General features: G+C 37.2%; 2 protein-coding genes and 1 long non-coding RNA gene across 11 annotated transcripts in view; 2 read left to right on the forward strand and 1 right to left on the reverse strand.

The window, feature by feature from the left end:
- Positions 1–6736, forward strand: part of ADGRG2 (adhesion G protein-coupled receptor G2) — a 61169-nt gene extending 54433 nt beyond the window's left edge. For 4 of the 5 annotated variants that reach the window (XM_088144871.1, XM_088144868.1, XM_088144867.1 and 1 more), the window contains 5 exons: positions 321–420; positions 1938–2221; positions 3664–3765; positions 5026–5178; positions 6324–6736. In XM_088144871.1, coding sequence (XP_088000997.1) covers positions 321–420; positions 1938–2221; positions 3664–3765; positions 5026–5178; positions 6324–6499 — 815 coding nt within the window. In that variant the 3' untranslated portion in view covers positions 6500–6736. The remainder of the gene's footprint in view (positions 1–320; positions 421–1937; positions 2222–3663; positions 3766–5025; positions 5179–6323) is intronic. The other variant, XM_088144869.1, reaches the window with a different exon arrangement.
- The window catches only part of LOC148215153 (uncharacterized), a 42321-nt gene extending 32452 nt beyond the window's left edge, over positions 1–9869 (reverse strand). For both annotated transcript variants that reach the window (XR_015796827.1, XR_015796826.1), the window contains exon 1: positions 9687–9869. This is a non-coding gene — a long non-coding RNA (uncharacterized LOC148215153). The remainder of the gene's footprint in view (positions 1–9686) is intronic.
- A 157-nt stretch (positions 9870–10026) lies between these two features.
- Positions 10027–24117, forward strand: part of PHKA2 (phosphorylase kinase regulatory subunit alpha 2) — a 70428-nt gene continuing 56337 nt past the window's right edge. For 2 of the 4 annotated variants that reach the window (XM_088144875.1, XM_088144874.1), the window contains exons 1-6: positions 10033–10348; positions 12767–13014; positions 17277–17435; positions 19522–19569; positions 21261–21429; positions 21885–21967. In XM_088144875.1, coding sequence (XP_088001001.1) covers positions 12937–13014; positions 17277–17435; positions 19522–19569; positions 21261–21429; positions 21885–21967 — 537 coding nt within the window. In that variant the 5' untranslated portion in view covers positions 10033–10348; positions 12767–12936. Of the gene's footprint in view, positions 10349–12766; positions 13015–17276; positions 17436–19521; positions 19570–21260; positions 21430–21884; positions 21968–24117 lie in introns of all 4 variants that reach the window. The other 2 variants (XR_015796825.1, XM_088144872.1) reach the window with 2 other exon arrangements.

Below are 24117 nucleotides of genomic sequence, written 5' to 3' on the forward strand. Positions count from 1 at the left end.
ACTTTTGAAATCTACTGCAATAAACGCTTTTTATAATTATATGCAATGGGTTGGAACCAGGAAAACTGAAAACTCCACTTGCTGAATTTCCCACCGTTACAGTTATCTGTTTCACCTGCAAAATCTATTTTGACAGATCCTCTGAAACAGTATAGGATGGGGCACAATTTGCTGCTACAGGATGGGGAAATCTTTTCTGTGTCTTGAAAAATCTCATTGTCAGCTCTTAAATCAGTATTTATTTATGTATTCATTCATTCAACTTTATTATAGCCACCCATATTCCCACATTTTTCTCAAAGTGGTGTTTGATCTTTCAGGGTTACCAGCTATAGTAGTAGTCATTGTATTGGCAGTATCTCCATATAACTATGGACATGGATCATATGGAAAATTTCCCAATGGCTCATCTGATGAATTGTAAGTAAAACATAGGCAATTGTGTAAAACATTTGTGTGATGGAATGGTTTGATGAAGGCCGCGCTTGGGGAGATAAGCATTTCCTTAGCCCCCAGCAGGAGCGTGAGAAGGTTAAGAAGATGAGACTGGCACTACCCTAAGGAATTCACAGTGTTTTGGCTTGCTGGCTTGGGAAGTTTAGATTCAGTCTGGAGAGATTCTGTCTTAGAGGTGGAAGCTAATAAATGCAACAGAACTGTATCTGTACTGTCTCATGGAGTTCTTTGGGCCGAACCTGACAATTTGTATGTTTTAAATAGTAGCAAGAAATCCATTTCTTTTCTTATAAAGCACTTCTTTTAAATTTCTGCACAATGCATATGATGGAGGATATTTTTATCTAGCAGTGTTTCACAACCTTAGCAGCTTTAAGATCTGTGGACTTCAACTCTCAGAATTCCCCAGCCAGCTTGAAGTCCACCGATCTTAAAGTTGCTAAGGTTGAGAAACACTGCTATATAGCCACTCGCCATTGTCATTCCACAAATGCTTCCCAAACCTTCAGACTTGGTCTGGCAACACCATATTACTGTCCTTAGTGCAACTGTTGTAAAAACTCAGAATGAGCATATGGAGGCAACAAGCAGTCTTCCAGCTGAGCAATAATGGATGGCCAACATCAGCCTCAAGCCAGCACCTTGCCTTGCACTGCATTTATTTTTGCAGTGAAGACATGAAAGAAATAGTATGTATTGTTAGTTACAAAACTACTTGGAAGCATGGCATGATGACATTGGGATACTTCAGCAGGCTAACAGCTATGGAGGGGAAAGGTCCAAGGAAGCAGAGACTGATGGAAGTTTCCATTAATGGAAATTGGCTGCCCCTCAAGATTACCAGAGCTCCAGAATCACAAATTGCAAAATGGAGGATTCATTGTTTGAGCTGTACCCCAGCTGATCTGGGGGAAAAAAAATGATAAGCTGCCCAACAGCAACCATGACTTCTTGCTAAGTTGCCAATCCAGAACAACACCAAAGCTCACACTGGAGTTCTCTCTTATTTATCAACAAGAAACAAAAAACAAAAATACAGTAACAACCACTCTACCACATGTGTGTGTAAATAAATTTTAAAAAATTTAAATAAGGCTTACCTTGGATATTGAAGAAAAGGTTTTATGGTAGGTGTTATTCATGAGTTGCAATAATGGATCAAGTTGAACATTAAACCAGGTAACAGTCTGATTAAGCAAGAGATTATATCTTTAAGGAATGCATTTTGCCTACTTATTGATTTCAGATGTAATGAGTAAAAGTAGAGATGCGTAGAACTCATACCAGAACTGCAAACTCTGACTGCTATCAGGAATAATAGGAATTTTTACAACATGTCATAAAAAGGATGATTTCCAGCTATGGAAAGCATTGAATTAATGCACAGGTCTAGTAAGGTGACTTGCTGGATCTGAATTTTGGCCTCTTGGTTTTCAAAATATGTATGTAACTGATGAGTACTCTCTTTTTTTGTGTTTTAGCTGCTGGATTAAGAATGACATTGTATTTTACATCACTGTTGTGGGATACTTTTGTACAATATTCTTGTTGAACATCAGTATGTTCATAGTAGTACTGATTCAGCTTTGTAGAATCAAAAAGAAGAAGCAGCTTGGTACCCAGAGGAAAACTAGCATACAAGATCTCAGGAGTGTTGCCGGCCTTACATTTTTATTGGGAATTACTTGGGGATTTGCCTTTTTTGCGTGGGGTCCTGTAAACCTTGTTTTTATGTATCTCTTTGCAATTTTTAATACTTTACAAGGTATGTGATTTAAGTATCTCACAATAGACTGACATTCTTTAACTGTACAAAAATGAATTATTTCACTCTATTTTATTATTTTGCTTTATAAAGTATTTAATTCAATCAGTTCTATACAAATTCTGAACTGCATTATTGTTATATTTAAGTAAATCCTTTTGAAAACACAGAAAATCACATAAGCCAACTTCATAGTACTGATATTGTAACTTAGACATTGTTAAAATGCAAGATACTGTGATAGTGAAGTAAATGTTATTTTTGTTATATTACAAACACTGTTAAAACTGTTCATCCCTAAATATGAACAGGGGTATCTGTGGGGAGGGGTCAAAAAAGTCAGTGTGGTAATCATCACCATGCAATCAAAGCCCCACCCCGTTGTACATGTGTGTGATGTCAAAGCATATACAAAAGAGCTGGGGTGTTGATTGTGCAGACATAGCTGCCATTTTTACTTGTTTTGACACTCCCTCCTACAGACCCCCCTGATTATGAAGTATGTATATTTAGGGTCAGTAAATGAATGAAAGAAATTATCAGGCTAAACATGCAGAGAAAAATCTGAAACACCTGTTGCAGTGTTTCTTAAAGTGTGGTCCTAGGACCCTGTGGGATCCTCCAATACCCTCTCAGGGGTCTGCAAAATCAAAATTATTTGCCAGCCTATGTTAAAAAATAATACAATATAAAAATCCCATCAAACAATTGTGAGAAGTGTAGCAGCAGCAAATGCATCTGTTTTAATTTTTAATATGTTAAATATCAATAAATATAACCCATACAAAGAAAACTCTTTTGGGGTCCTCCATAATTTTTAAAAGTGGGAAGGGGTCCTCCATAATTTTTAAAAGTGGGAAGGGGTCCTGAGAGAAAAAAGTTTAAGAAACAGTGACCTAAGGAAATGTTACAGTAGGAATTTGAAGGAGACTCCCACTTTTTCTCCCTCTAGTAACAGGCAAAAGTCATACAGGTAGTCCTCGCTTACTGACCACAACTGGGACCAGCAGCTTAAGTGAAGCAGTTGCTAAATGTGACTGTACTTATGACCTTACTTCAGCTTTCCTTTGCTTTAGACACCTGCAAAGGTTGTAAATGTGACGATTGGTCGCAAAGTTACTTTTTCATCACCATTGTAATGTGAATGGTCACTAGAGGTAGTTGCTAAATGAGGACTACCTGTATTCCTTCTGTTCTATGAACCGCAGAGCATATAAATATTACACACATATTTTGATCTTTTGGCACGCGCACACAGACATGTAAATTGGTCCCACAAAGTAGTATAATTTTCTCCAACAGCTGTGTTATGCAAAATTGCCATCATTTAGCATACATTTTAAAAAGTATAAATTCTGAAAAAAATTGGATAGCAATTGTATCTATTTTCTTAAAGTAAAATGTCATAACTTCCTTTTTAACTTTTTAACATTACTTTGCAGGATTTTTCATTTTTATTTTTTATTGTGTTGCAAAGGAGAATGTTCGCAAACAGTGGAGAAGGTATTTGTGTTGTGGAAAATACCGGCTGGCTGAAAATTCAGGTAAATATTAAAAGGCTGTTGTTTGTGTTTAGTCATGCAGTATATCGATACAATGATTTGACGTTGCCTTACTTGAGCATAAAACTGTTTTATTTTTGTTGATACTTCAGCCCTCTGTGTCCTTCCATGACCCCATTTGGTCCCCCCTCCCCCGTTCTCCTAAGTGGCTTTCAGAGGGTATAGCTGGAAGAAGGGCCAGAAATGGGGGTGGTAGGAGGTAGGGACCATTGTATAAATGGCTGAGTTTTAATGATTCACCTACTCAGTTTATGTTTTTCTCAAATAAATGTGGTAATTGAAGTCAGATTAACTTGTTCCATTATGTATTGTTTCTGTTGAAGAAAATGCATGCTATTTTTAGTTTTCATGATTGTAGAAACCCTTATACAATTTTTCTCAGATTTAAGATGGCCTAGCAGAGCAACCCAGCAATTCTCTCCTCATGCCAAAATGCTGTATTTCATTTCTCTAGCTGCAGCAGCAAGGCAGAAATGAGGGTAGAAAAACAGTTGGTCTCTCTGGTCTCTTCCAGGGCCATTTATTTTTCACTTATTTTCTTACCTTTATAAATTATGGGAGGAAAAAGAGTTAGATCAGCCAAATGGCTTGTTTAAATTTTGCTTTGGGTTGTAGATAGGATGGAGTAGGATAATTTAGAGCCTTGAGTTCTTGAGCCATTCCCTATTTACACATGACACGCTCCCTTTGGGGTTTTATACGTTTCAGATATCCCAACCTCAAAAAAAGCTAGCTTCAAAAGCTGTCAAGGAAATTTAAGAACAGAGCTAATCTGATTCTTCCTGAACATAGCTGCCAGGGGAAGCAAACGGGAGAAGTGTCATGATACAAAGAGTACAACTTAAATACTTGCATCAGATGCTAGATACAAGAATGTAAGGGTGGAGTTTGTGCCATTACATCACTGCATGCACACGATCATTTTGATGCAGTTTAGGTTTGCTGGTATGCTTACGCTTAGCAGCACGAGGGTTGGGGGGGTAGAGGGAGGGGGGAGCAGGAAGGTCAGGACTGATTAAAGAAGCCACCCCTTTTCTACCTGTATTGTGTGAGTGTGCGCGCACACACACACAAGTGGAGAGTTTGTGCCATGATACGACAACCCTGTTTTTGTCATTCTGACAAAAGTAGGAGAATCCTACAGACCCCACTGGGAATCTTTAAATTAGACACAACTTTCAATTTAGTACTTGGATGTTAACATATACCACATTATGTTCTGTAATCTTTATTCTACTGTAGATTGGAGTAGAACTGCTACTAATGGTTTAAGGAAGCAAAATGTTAACCAAGGTGTCTCCAATTCTTCACATTCTTTGCAATCCAACAGTAACTCTACTAATTCCACGTCAATGCTAATGAGTAATGATTATTCTGTGCACACAAATGGTAATGGTATGTATGTTAAAGTATTCTGCTTTCTAAGCAACAGTATGTTTAATGTGGGCTGTACAAAATAAGATAAAGAATGGATCCATTGTTTAATGAATACGGCCAGATTAACGTCCTTGTAAGGCCAAACCATTTCTGTTTCATAGATTGTTTGGTGGATGCATTTTTATAGGTGTACCAAATTTTATGGATAGATGGGTAAAAGAAATATTTGAATGTACATCTGTGTCATTATGATATGTTCATCAAAGCACATTATGATATTTTGGCCACTACTATGTGCTGCTACCATATTTATGGTAGCATGGTTAATAGGGCAGGACAGTGTTTTGAATTTGAAAGCAACAAGGTCTTTGGAGCATGCAAGGGTATAACACCTGTCTGCAAATCCTTAATCCAAATGCATTTTTCCTAGGATTATGCAGAGGGAAAAGAGGCAATTCCTTTAAGGGGTTGCAGATAGGTGCTACATTTGTGCCTCTTGTGTCTTCTGGAGAGCCTTTATGTTACAGAGAAAAACATGGCTGTTTTTTTCAAAGGCTGTGTAGTTTCAGTAGTCAGTAGACACAGGAACTTCTATGCCTACTGCATAACTGCCCAGAGTCATTGGGAGACAGGGAGTACACAAATTTAATAATAAATATAAATAAATGAATAAATAAATAATATAGTCCTGAAAGTAGGATCAACATCCTAATAAGCACTTAGTGTGTTATATTCATACAGGATAGATTCATAGTTCTCAGCATCAACTGTTTATTCAGACTGATTGTGTTATTTAATGATTTGTGGGTCTGCTTTAGATGGTATGCTTGGAGTAGCTGCTTAAAAAGATTCATTGACTGTAATATGTGAAATAGGCCCATTCCCACTTTTCAGTTAAGTCCTGATTTCTAGGGAAAGCATTGCTGTGATTAATAGGAGATCTGGATACATATTTAGGGGCCAGTTTACATTGTTTGAGAGTTGCTTCCACATGACATATATTTCACATGATTGTGAACCTACAGTATACAAACAGAATGTGGAAAGGCCCCTCTGTGACTTGATTGGGTGTACCTACCACACCAAAGGAAAACAGTACTGAGGCCCAGTGACTTACTATTGCTACATCCTAACAAACTTTTTTTTTTAATTTTACATTTCAGGAAATATCTCTCGTGAAAAAAATGGTGTTTCTTTCCATGTGCAGAACAGTGATGTGCAGCTTCCTGAGTTTTCAGTAAAACAGCATGAAAACAATGATATATCCCATAAAAAGTCTTGCATTTCACTGAGGAGGACTTCCAAAAGAAAGAGCCTGCAGTTTATTGAACCAATATGACTTTTAAAATATTTTCCATTATTTTACCAAGTAATATGCAGGTTTATTTTAACTGTTTTACTTAATGTGAGAAGAACAAAAAAGAAAAAGTCATTATTTAATGTACAGGAGCAAAACTTCAAGGTGTCAAAGACTCTATAATGTTATCTTCCTCTTTTTAATGCCAGTGATAGACATTAAGAACATACTTTAAACATAGCTTTGTGGCTGCAAAACATGAACAACTGCGTATCTGCTTCTTCCCCACCCCAGTGATGGGTTTTAGAAGTTTTTTTTTACGTACTTGATAGAGTTACAAATAGCTCAAACCATAATGCAATAATGCTGTGTTAACATAGATACAAACTAAACTCTGAAAAAGATGCTAATATTGTCTTTCTGAATAATGTATGTGGTATCTGTAACTCCCTTTTATCAGGTTGTGGTCACAGACATCTTATTTTTATATAGAGAAAACAGTATCTGTCTTTAATTATCCAGTAATTTTATATTTATTTCTTATAAATTAATGTTAATATTACTTTGTATAAAAATAACTGCGCACTTTTGAAGTTTTACTGTAATTATTGTACAAACCTGGAATGCTTTATAATACTGGCATACAAATCCAGCCCTATCTGTATATAACTTTAAAATGGTGAAGTACAGTTTAACAAGCCATCCATATATAAATGTGAGTTACACAACAATGAAAACTGCTTGCTTTATTATGGCTGGTGTGGGTCTTCCGGGCGCTGTGGCCGTGTTCGGAAGACCCACACCAGCCATCGTATTCCGGCCGTGAAAGCCTTCGACAATACATTGCTTGCTTTATTGCTTGTCAGAGTTACAACTTCCATATGAATAGCCTGATCTCTGGGGGGGAAAAAAGAACCATATGATTTTTTAAGTTGATAAAGGGAAAATGTACAAGTATTTCTTTCCAGAATATTGTCATGTTATTAAAATGAAACCAATCTGCATTGAGGCTTGAAACAAATACATCATGACATTTTCCAAGGGGATGAACTGCAGGAGAAATTGCTTTTTTAATGATCACCTGAGAAGGATGCAGATTTGTAGTTTCCACAGAGATGGTTGTGGGAAGAGATCCATGGTATTTAAGTTGACCCTTCAGCAAACATAATTCTCTATGGGCAGCAGTTGAGTTGTCAACAGGTCTGCCACAGATACTTTTTAGCAGCAGAGAGGAGGGGACACAAGTTAGCTTGAGGAATTGACAGTATTTTCACACAGTCTTGGCCTTGGCAGGCTGCTAAATCGGTAAATTTCTCCCTAAGTCCTTGCTGTTATTTAAAAACCACTTACAAGATCACTCCTTGAATGCAGATTTACAATCTAAAAGATACAAAGGTAAAGGATGTAAATGTTTGGAAGAGAAAGCTATCAAAGATCAGATCTTTTCCCTTAAACATCAAAATGTGTGGATGACAGGTTGAACAGTTTGTCCCAGGGTGAAATTGTTTTAATTTATATTTATACAAAATAATGAAATGTGCATATGCCTTTAATTGCATATTAAGATTTCTTCTGGTTTATTAATAGACTTCAACAATACTTTAAAAGTATTATTTACTTTTCTGTTTAGAAAATTGTGCAGTATATTTTTAAAATTGTTATTCATAGTTAGAAACATATACAACACATACACAGTTTGAACAGTGCTTTACCAGAAATTGTTTTAGAGATCTAGTCTGCCCCAGTTAAAAAAAAAAAACTTTGGGAAAGGACTGGGATCCAATTGGGTATTATAAACTAAAAAACACAACTCTGAAATCTGCTAGATCTAACTGATCACCTGCAATCTTGCTGCAATACCCAAACTCTTAATTTCTAGTATAGAGGTGTAACATAACCCTTGAATAAATTAATAGAACTGACATAGAAACAATGCAAGCTGTAAGGCAGCTGCCATAGTTATATTTTAATTGGGCAACTAATTGCAAATACGTCAAACGAAGTAGAGGATTGTCATCAGGGAGATGAAACTGAATTGCCTTAGATAACTCCATGAATATTTTCCATGCCTTTTTTGGGGTGGGATGGCAGAAAGTATGGAAAAGGAAATCCTATTTGGCTTTCAGAGGGAAATTATGTCTGTTTCCAAGCTCAGGCTAAAAACGTGCTTTGTATCCACACCTCCACCCCCCTTCAACTCTTCTTTGGACTGGACCAGTACAACTCTAGGCAAGACATCAATTCAAGAGATAAATATTCCAGCTTTAAGTACTACCAAAAAAAAAAAAAATCTTCCTCCAGCTAATGTGGTTATTTTCCAAAAGATGGGGGGAAATCTAAGAAATCCACATCAAGCCAATCCTGTTATTAGGACAATTCAAGATCACAAAAAAAGTTCTCTAATGTAGTCTCTGAGGATGCATCTCAAGATACTGTACTAGGAAAAGCCACCATTTGAAATGTGCCCAGCTTTGCTAATATAAATGAGTTTTTTTCCCCTTGTATTCCTCTTAAGAAATATATGTATTTCACTGAAGGAGAAAAGTCCCTTTAAGAATTGGGTCAATATTTACAAATCTAGAGAATTGGGTACTATTTGTTTTTCATCTCAGCAACACTAATGCTGCTGAGATGAAGTCTCTGCTGCATCTTAAAATTATCTGCCTGATACTTGAATATATGCAATTTCCTTTTGGATTCTTGCAAGTTCTATGACTTAAATTTGAGTTATTTCTTCCTGAAGCCTGATAAAGAATTATGAAGAATTCGAGATGAACTCTTTTGTCATCCTACTAAATATATGGCCCATGTCAATTTAGTTATTTTCTATAAACAAAGTGACATTCACCAATTATTTTGTGTTGAACTATTCTTAAGTGTGCATGAAATGAGGTATACATCTAAGCGTAGTGTCTCCTGTGAAGACTCAAAAATCTTTTTCTCCAAATCACTGCAGCTTCTATTGTCTATAATACTACACAGCAGAACCAGTAGAAAGTTAAAATATGGCTTATGTATTTTAAGTAAATATGCATTCCCAGTCAAAGAAGGGGCTAGTTCAGGACATTCAGTCTGGAGTCTAAAGTTATTTGTCCAAATGCTTTAGAACTATTCGCGGTTATGTTTTACGTTCATTATCACAGCTGTCCTTTTAGCAATTCTGTAACTTTAAACCCACTTTAAAGCTTGTAATTCTATGTGCGCGAGTTACGACCTGCACAGCACGCACCTTTGACCTTCAGAACGGCCAACTCGCTCCCGCGGATCCCGTTGACGCAAAAGTGAAGGCGGCCTGCAACCATACAGGTCCTGACAGTGTCATAAAGAAACCTCTAATATAACGGCAATAATAAAACGAAGGGCGCTCTTCCCCTACCCTGAGCCTACACTTCGACGAATAAAATCTCTCGCTGTCCCTGCGCGCATCAGGAGAGCGATGTCAGTATCGTAAGATTTAAGAGAGACTACTGATCTTTCAAGACGCGGCTAAAAGCGAGAGCTTCTTAAGAAAGAGGCGGGGATTGCTTTGGGCATCCGCGGCTGTTTAGTTGCTGCGGGTCCCGTAAAGAGTCTAATAATGAGGAAGGAACATTGTTCAGGCCTCGGTGGCGCGTGGCCGTAATTAGCTTGGCCTCGCGAGCTTGGCCTCGCGGGCTGCTGCGGGAACAGCCTTCTCCCCGCCGCGAAACGGGGACTCCCTTGCTGCAGCCTTGCGAACCAGCTATCGGATTCTCTCATTCAGAGGACGACGTCGCCCGTAGCGGCTGGCGGGAATTTGGTTGGTTTTAGTTCTGGAGGGGGGAGCGGGGAAGAATATTTCCTTCCGCCAGAATAGCTCGGAGGAGCAGATTGCCGCTAGCCGGAAAATGAGCCTGTGTCAGTCTTTGGCAGGTAAGATCCTCATCTGTGCCTGTGGCGCACTGGAGTTATGTGGAAGAGGGGTTGGCTTGGTTTGCGATGAAGTATCTAATAAAATAGCGGACTGACAATCAGGCACGATGACCTTGGGACCCCTTCCTGTGTGTTTCTATCTAACTATCCATCTGCGTGTGTCATAACGTTTTGGAATCACTTTTGCTTCAGTGCTAGAAGATATTGTTGTGCTCTGGACACCTGGTCTATAATGTGTAGTGAAATAATATGTTGTAATATTAAGTCACAAAGGTTTCATCCGTAGTCCTTTTTTTGCTCTCCTAATCAAATTGTAATGCTGATGATTTTATGATGATTTGGTCCCTTCCTGACGTGCTGGAGTACATTTCCCATAAATTCCCAGCCAGATCCCATACATCAGGAGGACTGTGCCAGATCAGAAAAGGCGACATTAAGTTTTCAAATCCAGATGCTGTTGTTTATGTTTTATTTTAATTTTAATATATAACTAGCATGCTATTCTGCTCTGCTTTGGCAAGATCTACATACCACATTCCAAATTACTGATGCTAGAGTAAAAAAAAACGAAGAGGGGAAAAAAGTTATATGGCCCCTTATCTAAAAGGCTTCTAAATAGGAATTTAGTGTTTTTTTTGTGCAGTCAGCTAACACTACTGTGCTTGAAATGGTTAACGTAAAGTTCACATTTTACTTATAAGGCATGATGGAAAAAATGAGAAATGGCTCTCTAGATTCATATATAAGAAAAAAAATAATTCTTGAATATTAGCATCCTAGGCAGCTGACTAGTTTGCCTCCGTATTTGGACTAATTTTGGAGCTGCATTTTGTAGAAATAGTTTCAGATCTGTCTGGGCCGATAGAAGCAGAAAAGGTACCGGAAGAACTGCCATAGCTTTAATTTAAAATTAATTTAATTTAGATCTGTATTGATGTGACACAATTGCTTTCTTTGTTCAAATTCTCATATGAATTTAGGGAATTTTATCAAAATAATGTTTCCTAGACAGAAATATTTCAGTGATTAATATAAGCATAATGGGGTCTACTCACATGCCTGGTTTGTGTTTCAAAGGGTGAGATGACCCAGGATAGCAGCAATTGTTTAGTATTTTGAATCTCTTTCTGCCCATCTGGTGGTCATACAGATTTCTGCAGCCTGAATCTAGTAGCCCTAATGTCGTTAAAGTAAATATACAGTATTGTGATGACATTTTAGATGAAGAAGTGTTCTAAAGCATTATAGGACAGACTGGCTGTGTTCATGCATGACAAATTATAAACCATGGTTTATAAACTACCATGGCAAAGCCAAAACAAGCAAACTACATTATGTTTTAATATGTAGCATGGACCAGGCCATCAAGTTAATATACAGTATTAAGGATTCAATTTGAGCTAATTTGGGGGGTTGGGGGGATTTTAAGGTTGGAGGTGGGAAATTTTGTTTTCCAAGCATCTCAAACCCATCTTCACCCTGAAAAATGGTGGTGGTGGTAGTGGTGGTGGTGGTGGTGGTGGGGAAATAGAGCCAAACATTGCCCTTCCAGCAAAATTACCACTTTTCCAGTTATGTCACCTGTAGTCTTTAGAGGCTGAGTTGTCCTGAACATCTCTTTAGTGTTGCCCACTACTGATTTAATGTAACATGTGAACCCAGTCACTTATATTAGGGCGATGCAAGTCATTTGATCACATGTTCTGGATCTGCTTGAAGCCACAAAGCAGGCATTTTACCTGGAAGGTGTGCCTACTTTGAGCCTCTCCAAAATCTTCTGAGGATGCATGTATGAGAGAAGATACTAAAACTGGGATGGCCTTGAAGCAGTCATGCTGAGCTTTCAAAGGACTGTAGATGCTTCACAGTTTCCAGGAGCAAATCTACAGGAGAATCTTGCCTGCCAGCAAAGCCTCTTTTCAAATGTTTTGCACTTGCCTATTGTCTGTGGGGCCCTTTGTATCGAAATCATTGTTGTGTTCATAACTATATTATGTAGGCAATAATATATTAAACAAGTTGGGAGTACTGATTTGAATATCTTCCTAGTCAAGATGACCATGTAAATCAGCTACAGTGTCTCCACCTGCCTTCCCCATACGATTGTTGTGAGGATAAATCCCATCCAAACTGTCTGAGCTTCCTAGATCAAGGATGGAACAGTAAAATTCCTACATTGATAAATTATTTGATAGGCATATTTATGCAAACAAGTGCAGTTCTTAGCCATAGTTTTTTTTACAAGTGGTATAGTAAGTAGTAGTAATAATTATTCATGTAGAAAAGTAATAAGTTTAGTTTCATATAGAAGTATATAGTTGTGAGGTATCATTTTGACTGCAGATGGTATGTAGGGTAAAGGGGAAACTCCTGTTTTATATCTGCTTGTTAATAGCTACTGTTTGTTTTGGAATAAAGACGCCCGTTGCCAGCAAGAATTGCAGTTCAGCTTACTGAATGGATGAATTAATGGATGAATGAACCACAAGTGCTAACGGCTGCTGGAGTGAGAGAAAGGGGCTCTGTCAACCCACACAGTACGTAGCCACACTTTTCACATTTCATAAGGGATTGTGAGAACCTTGGAAATGAGGAGCAGGAGCAACTCCGGAGTCCGTCTCGATGGCTACGCTCGGCTTGTTCAACAGACCATTCTGAACCATCAGGTGAATACATTTCTGGTTACGTTTTGTTTCATCTGTCTAGATTTGTCAGCTTTTTAAATAAACTTATTGTATGAGTATTTGAGTTCGTTTGGAACAGGGTTTTTTGAAACTGTGTTCCATGGCATCCAAAGGCTCGGTGAGATCTTCATGGGATTCCATTGGACTAAGGGCAAAAAAAGAGTTCACTTGAACACAGCCAGTTCTCTATGGCTTTGCTCTTGATCAAGGGTTCTAGGATTTTATTTTTTAACTAAAGGATTCTGCAGCCTGACAAAAATTGAAAACCCCTGTTTTAAAGAAGTTTTAATCTTTGGTTTTGTATGGATAGGTGTCTGAATAAGTAAGTACTCTTAATACCGCAGAGAGATACTGATCTTATCTTTGGTTAGAATCGGAAGCTTAGTGGATTCCTGAGTAATTCTACTAATCTGTTCCAAAGTTCTTTGACGGAGCTGAACAAGCTTTAAATAGTTTACAGTAAAAGGGCATGTTCCAGGAGAGTAGGACAGATGGTCCCTTCTTGTGTGGGTTCCTTTCATCTCAGACCTCTGTGATCTTTCACTGCAGACATGCAGGCATTTGTGGTTCATTTAGCTTCTCCTTCCAACTAGGCTTGCATTCTCCTTGCTCCTATCATTTTTGCTGATCTGTTGATAATAAAATGTGTGATGTTCCTCCTCCCTCCCTGGGTTTCTCTCTGGCTTTCCTGGGCAAGTGTCCAGGAATCATTTACAAACAACTACATCACTCATAAGTATCTATCTCACCCCATGTTTTCACAGAATGGAAATCTGATAGCTATAGCAGCATAATTAAGAGTGGAGAACTAAAGGCCTTTTAAAGACTGTCTCTATAAATACATTAATAGAAAGTAAGATTTCAGTTAAGAAATACCTAAGTAAGTTGCTGAATCCTCTGTCTAGTTAGAATCTCACAGATTAACCTTCATTCATGTTGTTTCTGATGTTCAGATTATGAGTGCCATTGCTTATTTATGTATCCAAAACAGCAACAACAATACATTAGAGAGAGGTATTAGCAGATTTGGGGAAACCTATTTTTAAAAGTCCCGCCCTCCCAAACATTTAAAAGGATTGGGGCAATCAGGTTAATATTTACTGGGCATTCTCAGTAGCTACAGAATGTCAATCTACATTGGGGGATGGGTGGAAATCAGAAGACTGAGAGAATGGGATAGCTGCAATGTTTTGTGACAATTCCACTTCTGTTAGTATAACTGGCATGCATTTCTTCTAGTTTCACTACTTCCAATTTCTTGTTTGTAGAAAGTTATTTCTACTTCTACATCATTATTTTCTTGTATTAAGTAGATCGTCTTGGGCAACACTTATACTTTCTCATCACACACGTCATGTGCATGATACATACCCTTTATTTAAAGTATATATTTATGGTTGAAGTGGTCCTTAAAGTAGATCTAATCTCAATGAAGTTGATATAAGCATAGAATTTTTTTAAAGGCTTAGCTGTTCCTGTCTATTACAGTGTAGTTAATATTGCTAAAGGTAATTGGTTAAAAAATCTAGATACTTTGAATAGGTTTGGGATAAAATAACACTTCAACTGTGTAAGATTCTTGAGCTGAATTTCATAATGTTGAAGTGACTTTTGAAAGTCTTCAATTAAATAACCTAATCTTACAGTAATGAGAGGAGGATATTTTTTCCCTCATGAGTCAGTTTCCAAATATACTTCTTCCTGGTAAACTGGAATAGGACATCATAAAACATAATGCACTGCAGACTCAAATTTAAGTCTGCAAAGGTCAGTGACAACTTTGCGTCATATAGCAAGAGTTGATGATACAGAGGACAATGAAAAACCTGTTATGGCTTGCCTGGGTGAAATCTTACAATAAATACAATATATTATATAAAAGAAAGATGTGCCATTATAACAGAAACAGGCTCCAACCCCGATAGATGCTTAGGACAGTGATTATAATAAACTTTGAAATATAGGTCGAGGAACCAGCATTACTTTAAGTAGCAGAGATCAATAATATGTACGTTTACTGAATTGAGTCTGGTTTCTAACTGGGACACAGTATTGAGATGGCATTGATTGTGCTTGTTGATGACCTTTAGCAAAGCTCAGATGAGAGTAGTGCAACTGTCCTGGTTTTATTTGATCTCTCAGTGGCTTTCAATACCATTGATCATGGTATCCTTCTGGAGTGCCTGCAGGGATTAGGAGTGGGGGCATGGTGTGCTGACGGTTCTTCTATTTTCTCTGTGTTCAGGCCCAGTTGGTGTTGACCAGGCAGAGGAGAGATTGAGCCAAAGTCCTGTGTTGGGTACCTCAAGGTTCAGTGGTCTCACCCCTCCTGTTTAACATCTTCATGAGTTGGGTGAGGTGATATGGTGTTGTGGGTTCCAGTATCATCAGTATGTTCATGATACCCAGGTATATGTATTGGTCCCAGATCAGCTAGGTGATGCTGTCAAGATCTTGTCTCAATGTCTACAGGCTGGGTAAGTCTGAGTGGGAAAGAACAGGCTTAGGCTCAACTCTGATAAACTGAGTAGCTGTGGATATTTCAATCCTCTAAGCTTGGAGTAGTTCCATCTTTCATCCTGAATGGGATTGTTCTCCCTCTTCAGGACTGGTAGACAATTTGGGGGTCTTCTTGGACTCACAGTTCCTGCTTGAACCGTAGGTGGCAGGTGTGATCAGGAAATCCTTTGCACAAATTCATCTAATGTGCCAGATGTGCCATACTTAGACTGGGAAGCCCTTTATACAATCATTCATGCTTTGGTCATCTCCCAATTAGCAAACTCAGGGAGGCAGTGAAGGACAGGAAGGCCTGGCGCAATATGGTTCATGGGGTCACGAAGAGTCGGACACGACTTAACGACTAAACAACAACAATCTGCTGTACATGGGGATGCCCTTGAAGACCACTCAAAAGCTGCAGTTGGTCCGGAATACAGCAGCATGGGTAGTTATGTAACTCCTCTGCTTTGTGATTTACACTGGTTCCCAGTAGGCTTCTGGATGCAATTCAGAGTCTTAGTTATCACCTATAAATTTTTCATGGCATACAGTGTGATTATTTGAGGGACCACTTACTCTCCTATAGTTTCTGTCCATCCCACCCAATCTAACAGAGTTCTCATGCTGTGGGTCCATTTGATTAAACAATGTCACTAAGAAGTGGGCTTTCTCTATCTTGGCACCTGCCCTCTGGAATACCATTCCCCCAGTGATTTGCATGGCTCCCATCCTGGCCCCATTTAAACAAGGACTTGAAACCTGGCTCTATCCCTAGGGCTTTGTCAGAGTAGACCCCTTGTGTGATAACTAAGAATAGGAAGATGGGACTAAAAAAAAATCCTTTTCAGGATTTAGTATAGGTAAGCACTGTGCTGTACCATATAAGCAGGTAGATGAGTATTTAATAATTAGAAATTGTTATTACACATTAGAAATTGTTTTACAATGTAATTGGGATGGGGAGGGTAGTTTTCATTATTTGAATTACAGAAGCTAATTATTAAACAAATAATTCATCAGAAGCTGTTTGTATCTTTCTCATTCTGTATCTGTGTTTCATGGTTCCTTAAATCTGAACCTGGTAGCAGATATGGCATTGATTCTGTCTGAATTAAATCTGTTGTAACAAGAGCCCTTATGACTTCAGAAAGATTTCCTTGCAGAAAATTTTTTTATTTCAATGTTAGTTTCAGCCATGGAGCATCCTAATAGTTAAATATGAAGTGGTATAATTGCTTTCTTTGGAAATCTTCTAATATCTGGATTGTATGGTAGACAGAAAGTCTCCAACGAAGTGGCAGTGTTGGAGTTATCATGATGGTTTGGCATTCTGCTCACTTCCCTGCAGTCTCATTCTACCTGGTGAGGCTAAGCAAATGGCTACTGGAGTTTCTTAATTCTGTGACACATAAAGGCTTTCTGTCCACCAAGGGGAAGTAAATGGGACCTTGTGGTCATTGTCACAAAATGTGTTGTGTTCTTAATATTGTATAAATACCATTTTAATAAATTTTAAAACAACCCTATGTAGCTGGTATGATCTTCTAATAAAAATGTGTACATGTTGATTAATTAGATAGCTTGCCCATGGCCATCTGCTTTCATTATAAAGATAAGACTGGAAAAAGAACTTCTTCCTAGTTCTCAGCTTTGCTCCTCAACACCATGAAACAATAATTCTCAGTAGCCTATTTAATGAATTGTTTCTTATTTTTCTTCTGTTCATTTTTTTATATATTTAGAATCCAGTTACAGGACTACTCTCCGCCAGCACAGAGCAAAAGGATGCTTGGGTGCGAGATAATATATACAGCATTTTGGCTGTCTGGGGCCTAGGGATGGCCTACAGGAAGAATGCAGATCGGGATGAAGATAAAGCCAAAGCGTATGAATTAGAACAGGTACGCCTTTGATTGCTATTTATTTCCTTATATGGGAAATATATATTTTAAATCTGTCACAAATTCTGTTAATTTGGGAGTAATGTTAAAACTTGAGAATTGAAAAAAAGATAAACATGGATTTTTGAATAGGAAGAACTTCCTTTTAAAGTTCTTGGTGTACCAACAGTACACTTTCTTCAGTTTGGGAAGGTAGTTGTTAAGTCAGCAGTTTCATAAAGCAGGGAGCCCTTATATCTGTGCCAAATGCAGGCATGTCTGTAATTTCAGGAACATGACCTGGGTGTTCTTGCAAAATGACTGTCGTAGCAACCATGATCAATTATAAAAAACTCACTGCCAGAGAGCGAGTAGGCACCTGAACCCTTTCTAGCCTTCCAGATCCATCTTGCTTCATCCCTTGGCAAATGGACATTCTTCCAAACACTGCATTGGGCTTCAGCCACCCTTTTTTGGGGGGAGGCTAAGATTTCCTGGAATTTTAAAAGATGGTTTATTGCAACCATCCTTTCTGCAGTCTCATTTTGCACTTTAATTTTGTTTTTGTTTTTTAAATAATATTTACTGAAGAAATTTTTAACAAAGTAAAAACTTTAAAAGAAAATAAAGATAATAAAGAAAAATAGTAAATAATGAAAAAAGAAAATAGAAAAAGAAAAAGATTATAAAGAAGCAGCTTCCAATCTTCTTGATAGCAGTTATAAATATGTTTATATTTTGCCTCTCTCGGGGAGGCTAAGATTTCCTTTGGGATTTCGGTGGGTTTTGTTGGCAGTTTTTTGGAAATAAAGGTAATGGACAAGGGAGGTACTTTGCTTTGCTACATGCTGGATTCCTAGTATTTTTTTTAATTAGAAAAATAAAAAATATAATAAGATCAGATGAAACATGAAATCTGACAGGTGCAATGGAAGGTGTCCATAGGCATGTTAGTGCCTATATATATCAAACTAATCATAAGTCTTTCTTAAATACAAGCGATGGATTTAAGGACTTCTCCTGCAAGCGAGATGATACAGGTGTATAGCTAATTTAGGCTTGATTCAGAACAAGCTCAGATTAGTTCATGTTTAAGCTAGATCCTTTTCAGGCTTTGTTCAGCTGCTGTAATGTTCCCAGTAATGTTATGAGACCTGTACATCTTTCCTAGTGTCTCCTTTCCTACCCCTTTTCTTATCCCAGATGTTACCTTTCTGCCATGATACTGGCAATGACCAAAATTCTCTATTTATGACTGGTGTCCCATTAAAGCCCAAGAAACTCCAAATCCTTAAATTCTTCAGGAGTTTTGGCAACTGTGCTGCTGATACAAAGTTAATAATTATTAATTATTTTAACTTTCTTAACTAATAACTAATAACTATTAATTTTATTAATAATTAATCATTAAATTTTTAATTAGTTTTAATTAAAAACTAGTTTTAATTAAAAATTTTAATTAAAACTTTCCTTTTACCTTGTAATATTCAGTGAAGAAAGGAGTGGCTAAAATAGCAGGGAAATCTAAATCCCATATCAAGGCTGAGCTGATTATAAGCAGAGCCTAAACATAAACATGGGACTGTTCTTGTAATTAATTTAGCTCAGTGTTTCTCAGCCATGGCCTCTTGAAGATATGTGGATTTCAACTCTCAGAATTCCCAAGGTTGAGAAACACTGATTTAGATGATATGAACTGGGGAAGCTTATATTTGGAGCTTCCCAGTTTTAAACTGCAGCAATATCATTCCATACATTATCCTAGTAAATCAAAAATTATGTATGACTTCTCTGTAGAAGCTGCGGGGAAAAATAAGCCTAGAGTAGGAAGAAGTGTATTAAAACTTTTTAAAAATTCTATTATATTTTAATTTATAACCACATAAAGTGACAGCATATCTTTAATATTGTAATGTATCAAAATCTTATCTATTTAAGACAAGTGTTTTCTTAATACTAGAAGCAGTTCCTAAATACTGTATATAAATGCATAGATATAGACATTAAGTTTTTTACATGAACGTTGATTATTACTTATATTGTAGAGATACCTTATAAAAATTAAACCGGATAGTTAATTATTTTTCTTTTTCTTTTACTCCCATAGAATGTTGTGAAACTAATGCGGGGGCTCTTACAGTGTATGATGAGACAGGTAAAAATCAATAGGAAGGCTTTGTTGACTTAATTTTAAGTAGAGACATAAAATCTAATTAAAGTGTTGTGAGTTTTGGTGTAAAGAGTAACACTATTTAGTAGTCCTGGAGTCCCTCTGAGATTGTGACAAAAAGCTGATTTTTAACAGTGTGATTCCCCCTCCCCCATTTTTTGGGATGGGAAAGGGTTGAAATCAATGAATTAAGTTGTGTAATGTACCTGTTTACTACATTAAATGGTCCCAAGTTTCCCCCACCCCCAAAAAATCTGGCCAAAGTTGTTCAGCTCCACTCATTTCAGCGATATCAGGATGTGTCAACTACACACGTGCAATTTTTAAGCTAAAAAAATAAATATCAAAGTATACTTGCTTAGCCACACAAAGCTTGCCAGCTTTGGATTAGAAAAATTCAAGAAGCAGACTGGGATCGTGCAACGCTTGTCTGAGTGTCAACTTCTCTTCCCAACCATTAGGAGAAAGAGGGCATTTTGGACCCAGTAAGTGACTTGAAAGAGCAGCAGCATTCTTGGTCCCACCAAATGAATTTAATAACAGTATGCCTTGAAGATATTAATATAAAACTATTTTAAGTGCGTACTCTGTTGCACAGTATGTCTTTCTGACAGCAACATGTGAGAGATACGGTGCTAATCCTTCTGCTAGAAGTAAGAACGCACCAGGACTATGAAAGAGTGAAGTTGATATTTTAATTTGAGACATAACATGACCTTGTCTTGAAATAATGTAACACAAAACGGAACAAGTGATTTCCTACACACACAAAAAACGTTCTTGAAGAAAAGCAATACTGCACTTGAGATTAGATGATTCTGAATTTTATTCCTTTTGTTGTAAACAGGAAATGAAGCCCTGCTTTTTTTCAGATTGAAGTGAGTTGCTTAGACAGATAGCTAAACTTAAGTAAAACACCAGTTAGTTTACATAGGTAAGAATATGGTCATGGATTGGGTTAGCAATTGTTTCAACTCAGGTTTGTTTGCATGACATTTTAGGCATAGTGCATTGCCCACATTTAGAGAAATTTATATTCCTGTTTGGCTGCTGAGAATTAAGAATACTACCTAACTCTGCCAGCTCCAAATATTGACTATTATACTGGATTTTTTGCTACTTATCCCAGTGTGGTGTAAAAAATGTCTGATTATACAGTGACTGTTTTCCCAGTTAAGCTTTCATCTATTTTTAAAATAAATACAAAGCATTGTTGTTGCAATAATATGCTGCCACAATAGACTTAACGATTCCATTAAAGCATCCTCAATTAAAATTGGTTTTCGATAAACAACTATTTTGTATGAGAATGAGAGAAAGCCAGTTTGGTGTAGTGGTTAAGGCATTAGACTAGAAACTGGGAAAATGTGAGTTCTAGTCCTGCCTTAGGCACAAAGCCAGATGGATGACTTTGAGCAAGTCACTCTCTCTCAGCCCTAGGAAGGAGGCAATGGCAAGCCACTTCTGAAATCTTGCCAAGAAAACTGCAAGAACTAGTCCAGGCAGTTGTAAGAAGTCAAAACTGACTTGAAGGCACACACACACACACAAAATTGTATGAAGGTTTTGTTGATTAAAGCTTAAACTGTGCCAAAATTCGGGTCCTGAGACAAAATCATGATAATGAAAGTTTATGCTTCAAAAACTGATTTTGAAATGTTGCATGCTTTCCTTAGGTAGATAAGGTTGAAAAGTTCAAGCACACACAGAGTACCAAGGATTGCCTGCATGCCAAATACAACACGGCCACTTGTGGAACAGTAGTTGCAGATGACAAATGGGGACATCTACAAGTAGATGCAACTTCCCTTTACCTTCTCTTCCTGGCTCAGATGACAGCATCAGGTAAGCTATGTCAGAATAATAGTGACTTTTGGAAGCTTTTAAGGAGAGTTCAGTATTGTCACAGTCAGTAAGCTGTAAAAAATAAGTAACTTTAATATTGGACTTATCATTAATTGTTTTGCCATATTCAATAAGCAGGAGTGGACGGTTTGGTATTCATGCTTCTAGCAGCTGTCTAAAATTCTTAACCTTCTCAAGGATGAAGATGACGTGTTATCATTTTCTGAAATATTTTAACTGGGTTTAAGTATGAATTGTAAACAGATGAGTTTTTCTTGGTTTTGCAAAGGATTATATTTTAAGGAAAGCACTTATGCCCATGCTTCCTTTTAAATTTCTTTATGTGAGAAATTTCCTATAAGAATGAACTACTAAATAGAGTAAAAACATGAATAGTTCATTTTATTGCATGTGATTTATGCTAAATGTCTTAATAGTGGTTCTTTCTTAATCAGGATTGCGTATTATATTCACACTTGATGAAGTGACCTTTATACAGAATCTTGTATTTTACATCGAAGCTGCCTATAAAGTTGCTGTAAGTATTGTCAAGGGTATTCCAAATCCAGAGGATGTATAATTTAAAATCTCCCTGTCAGAAACTTTCATCCAAGGGTTCTGCAGAAAGATAATAGTGATAGTCACCTTCTGATCCCACCTAGTCTCTCCAGTTGGGGAGTTCTTAGCCATTTTGCTCAACACATCTCTCTTCAGCCCAGCCCTAGGAAAATAGAAAGGAACATGCTTTGGGTCCTCCTGCCCAAATCCCAGAAATACAGAATGTCACAAACCTTGTGTCAATTCTGGAATACAAGGGGTAGCTGTGTAATTATGCAGTCTTGCATGTGGGAAAGGTTTTAATGTTAATTTCCTTCTCAAACCAATGAAGCCAAATCTACAGATACAAAAAGGAGTTAATAGGAAAAGGAAAATAAAGAGAAAACAATAAAAGGCAACAATCAAACACAAAGAATTCCAAATAAAATCAGTGTAGTCAGCCTAGCTGAACCAATCCTTATAACTTTCTTAAATAAGCTCTTGACTTTCCACATGTTCATTGCGGAGAGGCTGGTTGAAAAGAGATAATCTGAGCCAGGTGTTCATAGCCAGGCCCTTTGTCTTGCTTTTACTTCCTTCTATGTTTGTTTTTTCTTTTCCTTTTTCCTTTTTCTTCTTTTCTCAAAGCACTTATCCTAAGGTTTATGGAATGTGGGAAGCCAATATCTTTGAGGAGACTGTTTCTTTGCACAATACTTCATCTGTGATGTTGGGTATTTAATCTGCAAATAAGAAATTATCTAGGATCTAAATCCACCTTCCTATCAACCCTTGAGGAAATTATAAAGACTAATTTTCACTAGTTGTACCATTGTGTAAATAGGATGGGATGGGAAAACTCCTTTGGAAAACAAAAGTTGAATTCCATCTACCCAGATCCCTCAAGACAGGATAAAATATCAGATACTTTAAGAGACATTGTTGTACCATAATAAAAACAAGGGCTTGTCACAAAAGGAATTTAATTTATATATTTATCATAGATCAACTTTATTCCTGCTTTGAATCTACAATGAAATAATAGAAAACATTATTTGATATTTCTCCTTCTCTAGATATTAGTTTATTTTTGTTCATATAACTCAACAAAAGTTAAAGAGACAATCCTTACATTTTTCTTCTTCCTTGAATAGAAGGATTTGAAAAGTTGAGAGCTACTTGTCCTCATGATCCTTAAGACAAATAAAAAGGATATAATTAGTATGGAAATTTGTCAGAAGACATGAAATCATATACAAAAAATAACAAATAATGCACTGATTAAGAAAAACATTAATACATTATAAAGCCTGGGACAGTATAAATGTTTCTGGGCTCCATTCTATTACACATGATTGTGCTTTCACTCAGGCTGTCCTGCAGCTCTGCTTGCCCACTTCATCTGCTTGAGAGGATGCGCTATTTCTTGCATACATTTAGGAGATACGTCGGAGAGGAGAAAAAATCCATTCTACCAGCAGATGTCATGCTACTAGTGGTATTATTCCACTGATACCACCCTTTATCTGTGCTAAAAGACAATAACGCAGGTGCCAAGCTGGCCTTAGAATGGATTGAAAAAAGCATAACATTTAATATTCACATTAATGAAAATGTTGCAATGGAGATATTTGTACAAAAGGTATCATATGAAATTAGAATCCTTTTGTTGGCAACTTCAGATTAAGAGAAGAATGTTCATAGGCCTGTATCATATGAACAAATATCATCTTACACATAATAATGTATACGCCTCCCCTCTTGCTTAAAATTTTTATTGGGTGAATTACGTATAATTTTCTGTTAGTTTCCAGGAAATATATGAGGAAGAGGAGCAGAACAAGTTAGAATCTTAATCCAGAAACCAACTTCAAATGATGGTATAAAATTGTAGTTTGTTCTGTTCTTCATAAGCAGGAAATGTACAAGCATCAGATTAGCTTCATTTATTAAGCAGAAGCACACAGTACTGTACACGCAGAGGCAGCTGCTAAATCTGGAGCTTTCATCAAAACGATGTAAAACGTTTGTATGTCTGTGTAATATCTCAAAGCACATATAGAAGGAGTGGAGTCAGCATCATAATGTTGTGGTACACATTTTTTTTCATCTGCTCCCCATGCAAATGCCCAAGTATTTAATTCTGAACTA

This window comes from Python bivittatus, unplaced genomic scaffold (genome assembly GCF_059951505.1).
Source record: "Python bivittatus isolate LINGU-HERP-01145 unplaced genomic scaffold, Pbiv_v1 ctg000350_np1212, whole genome shotgun sequence".
Lineage (NCBI taxonomy): Eukaryota > Metazoa > Chordata > Lepidosauria > Squamata > Pythonidae > Python > Python bivittatus.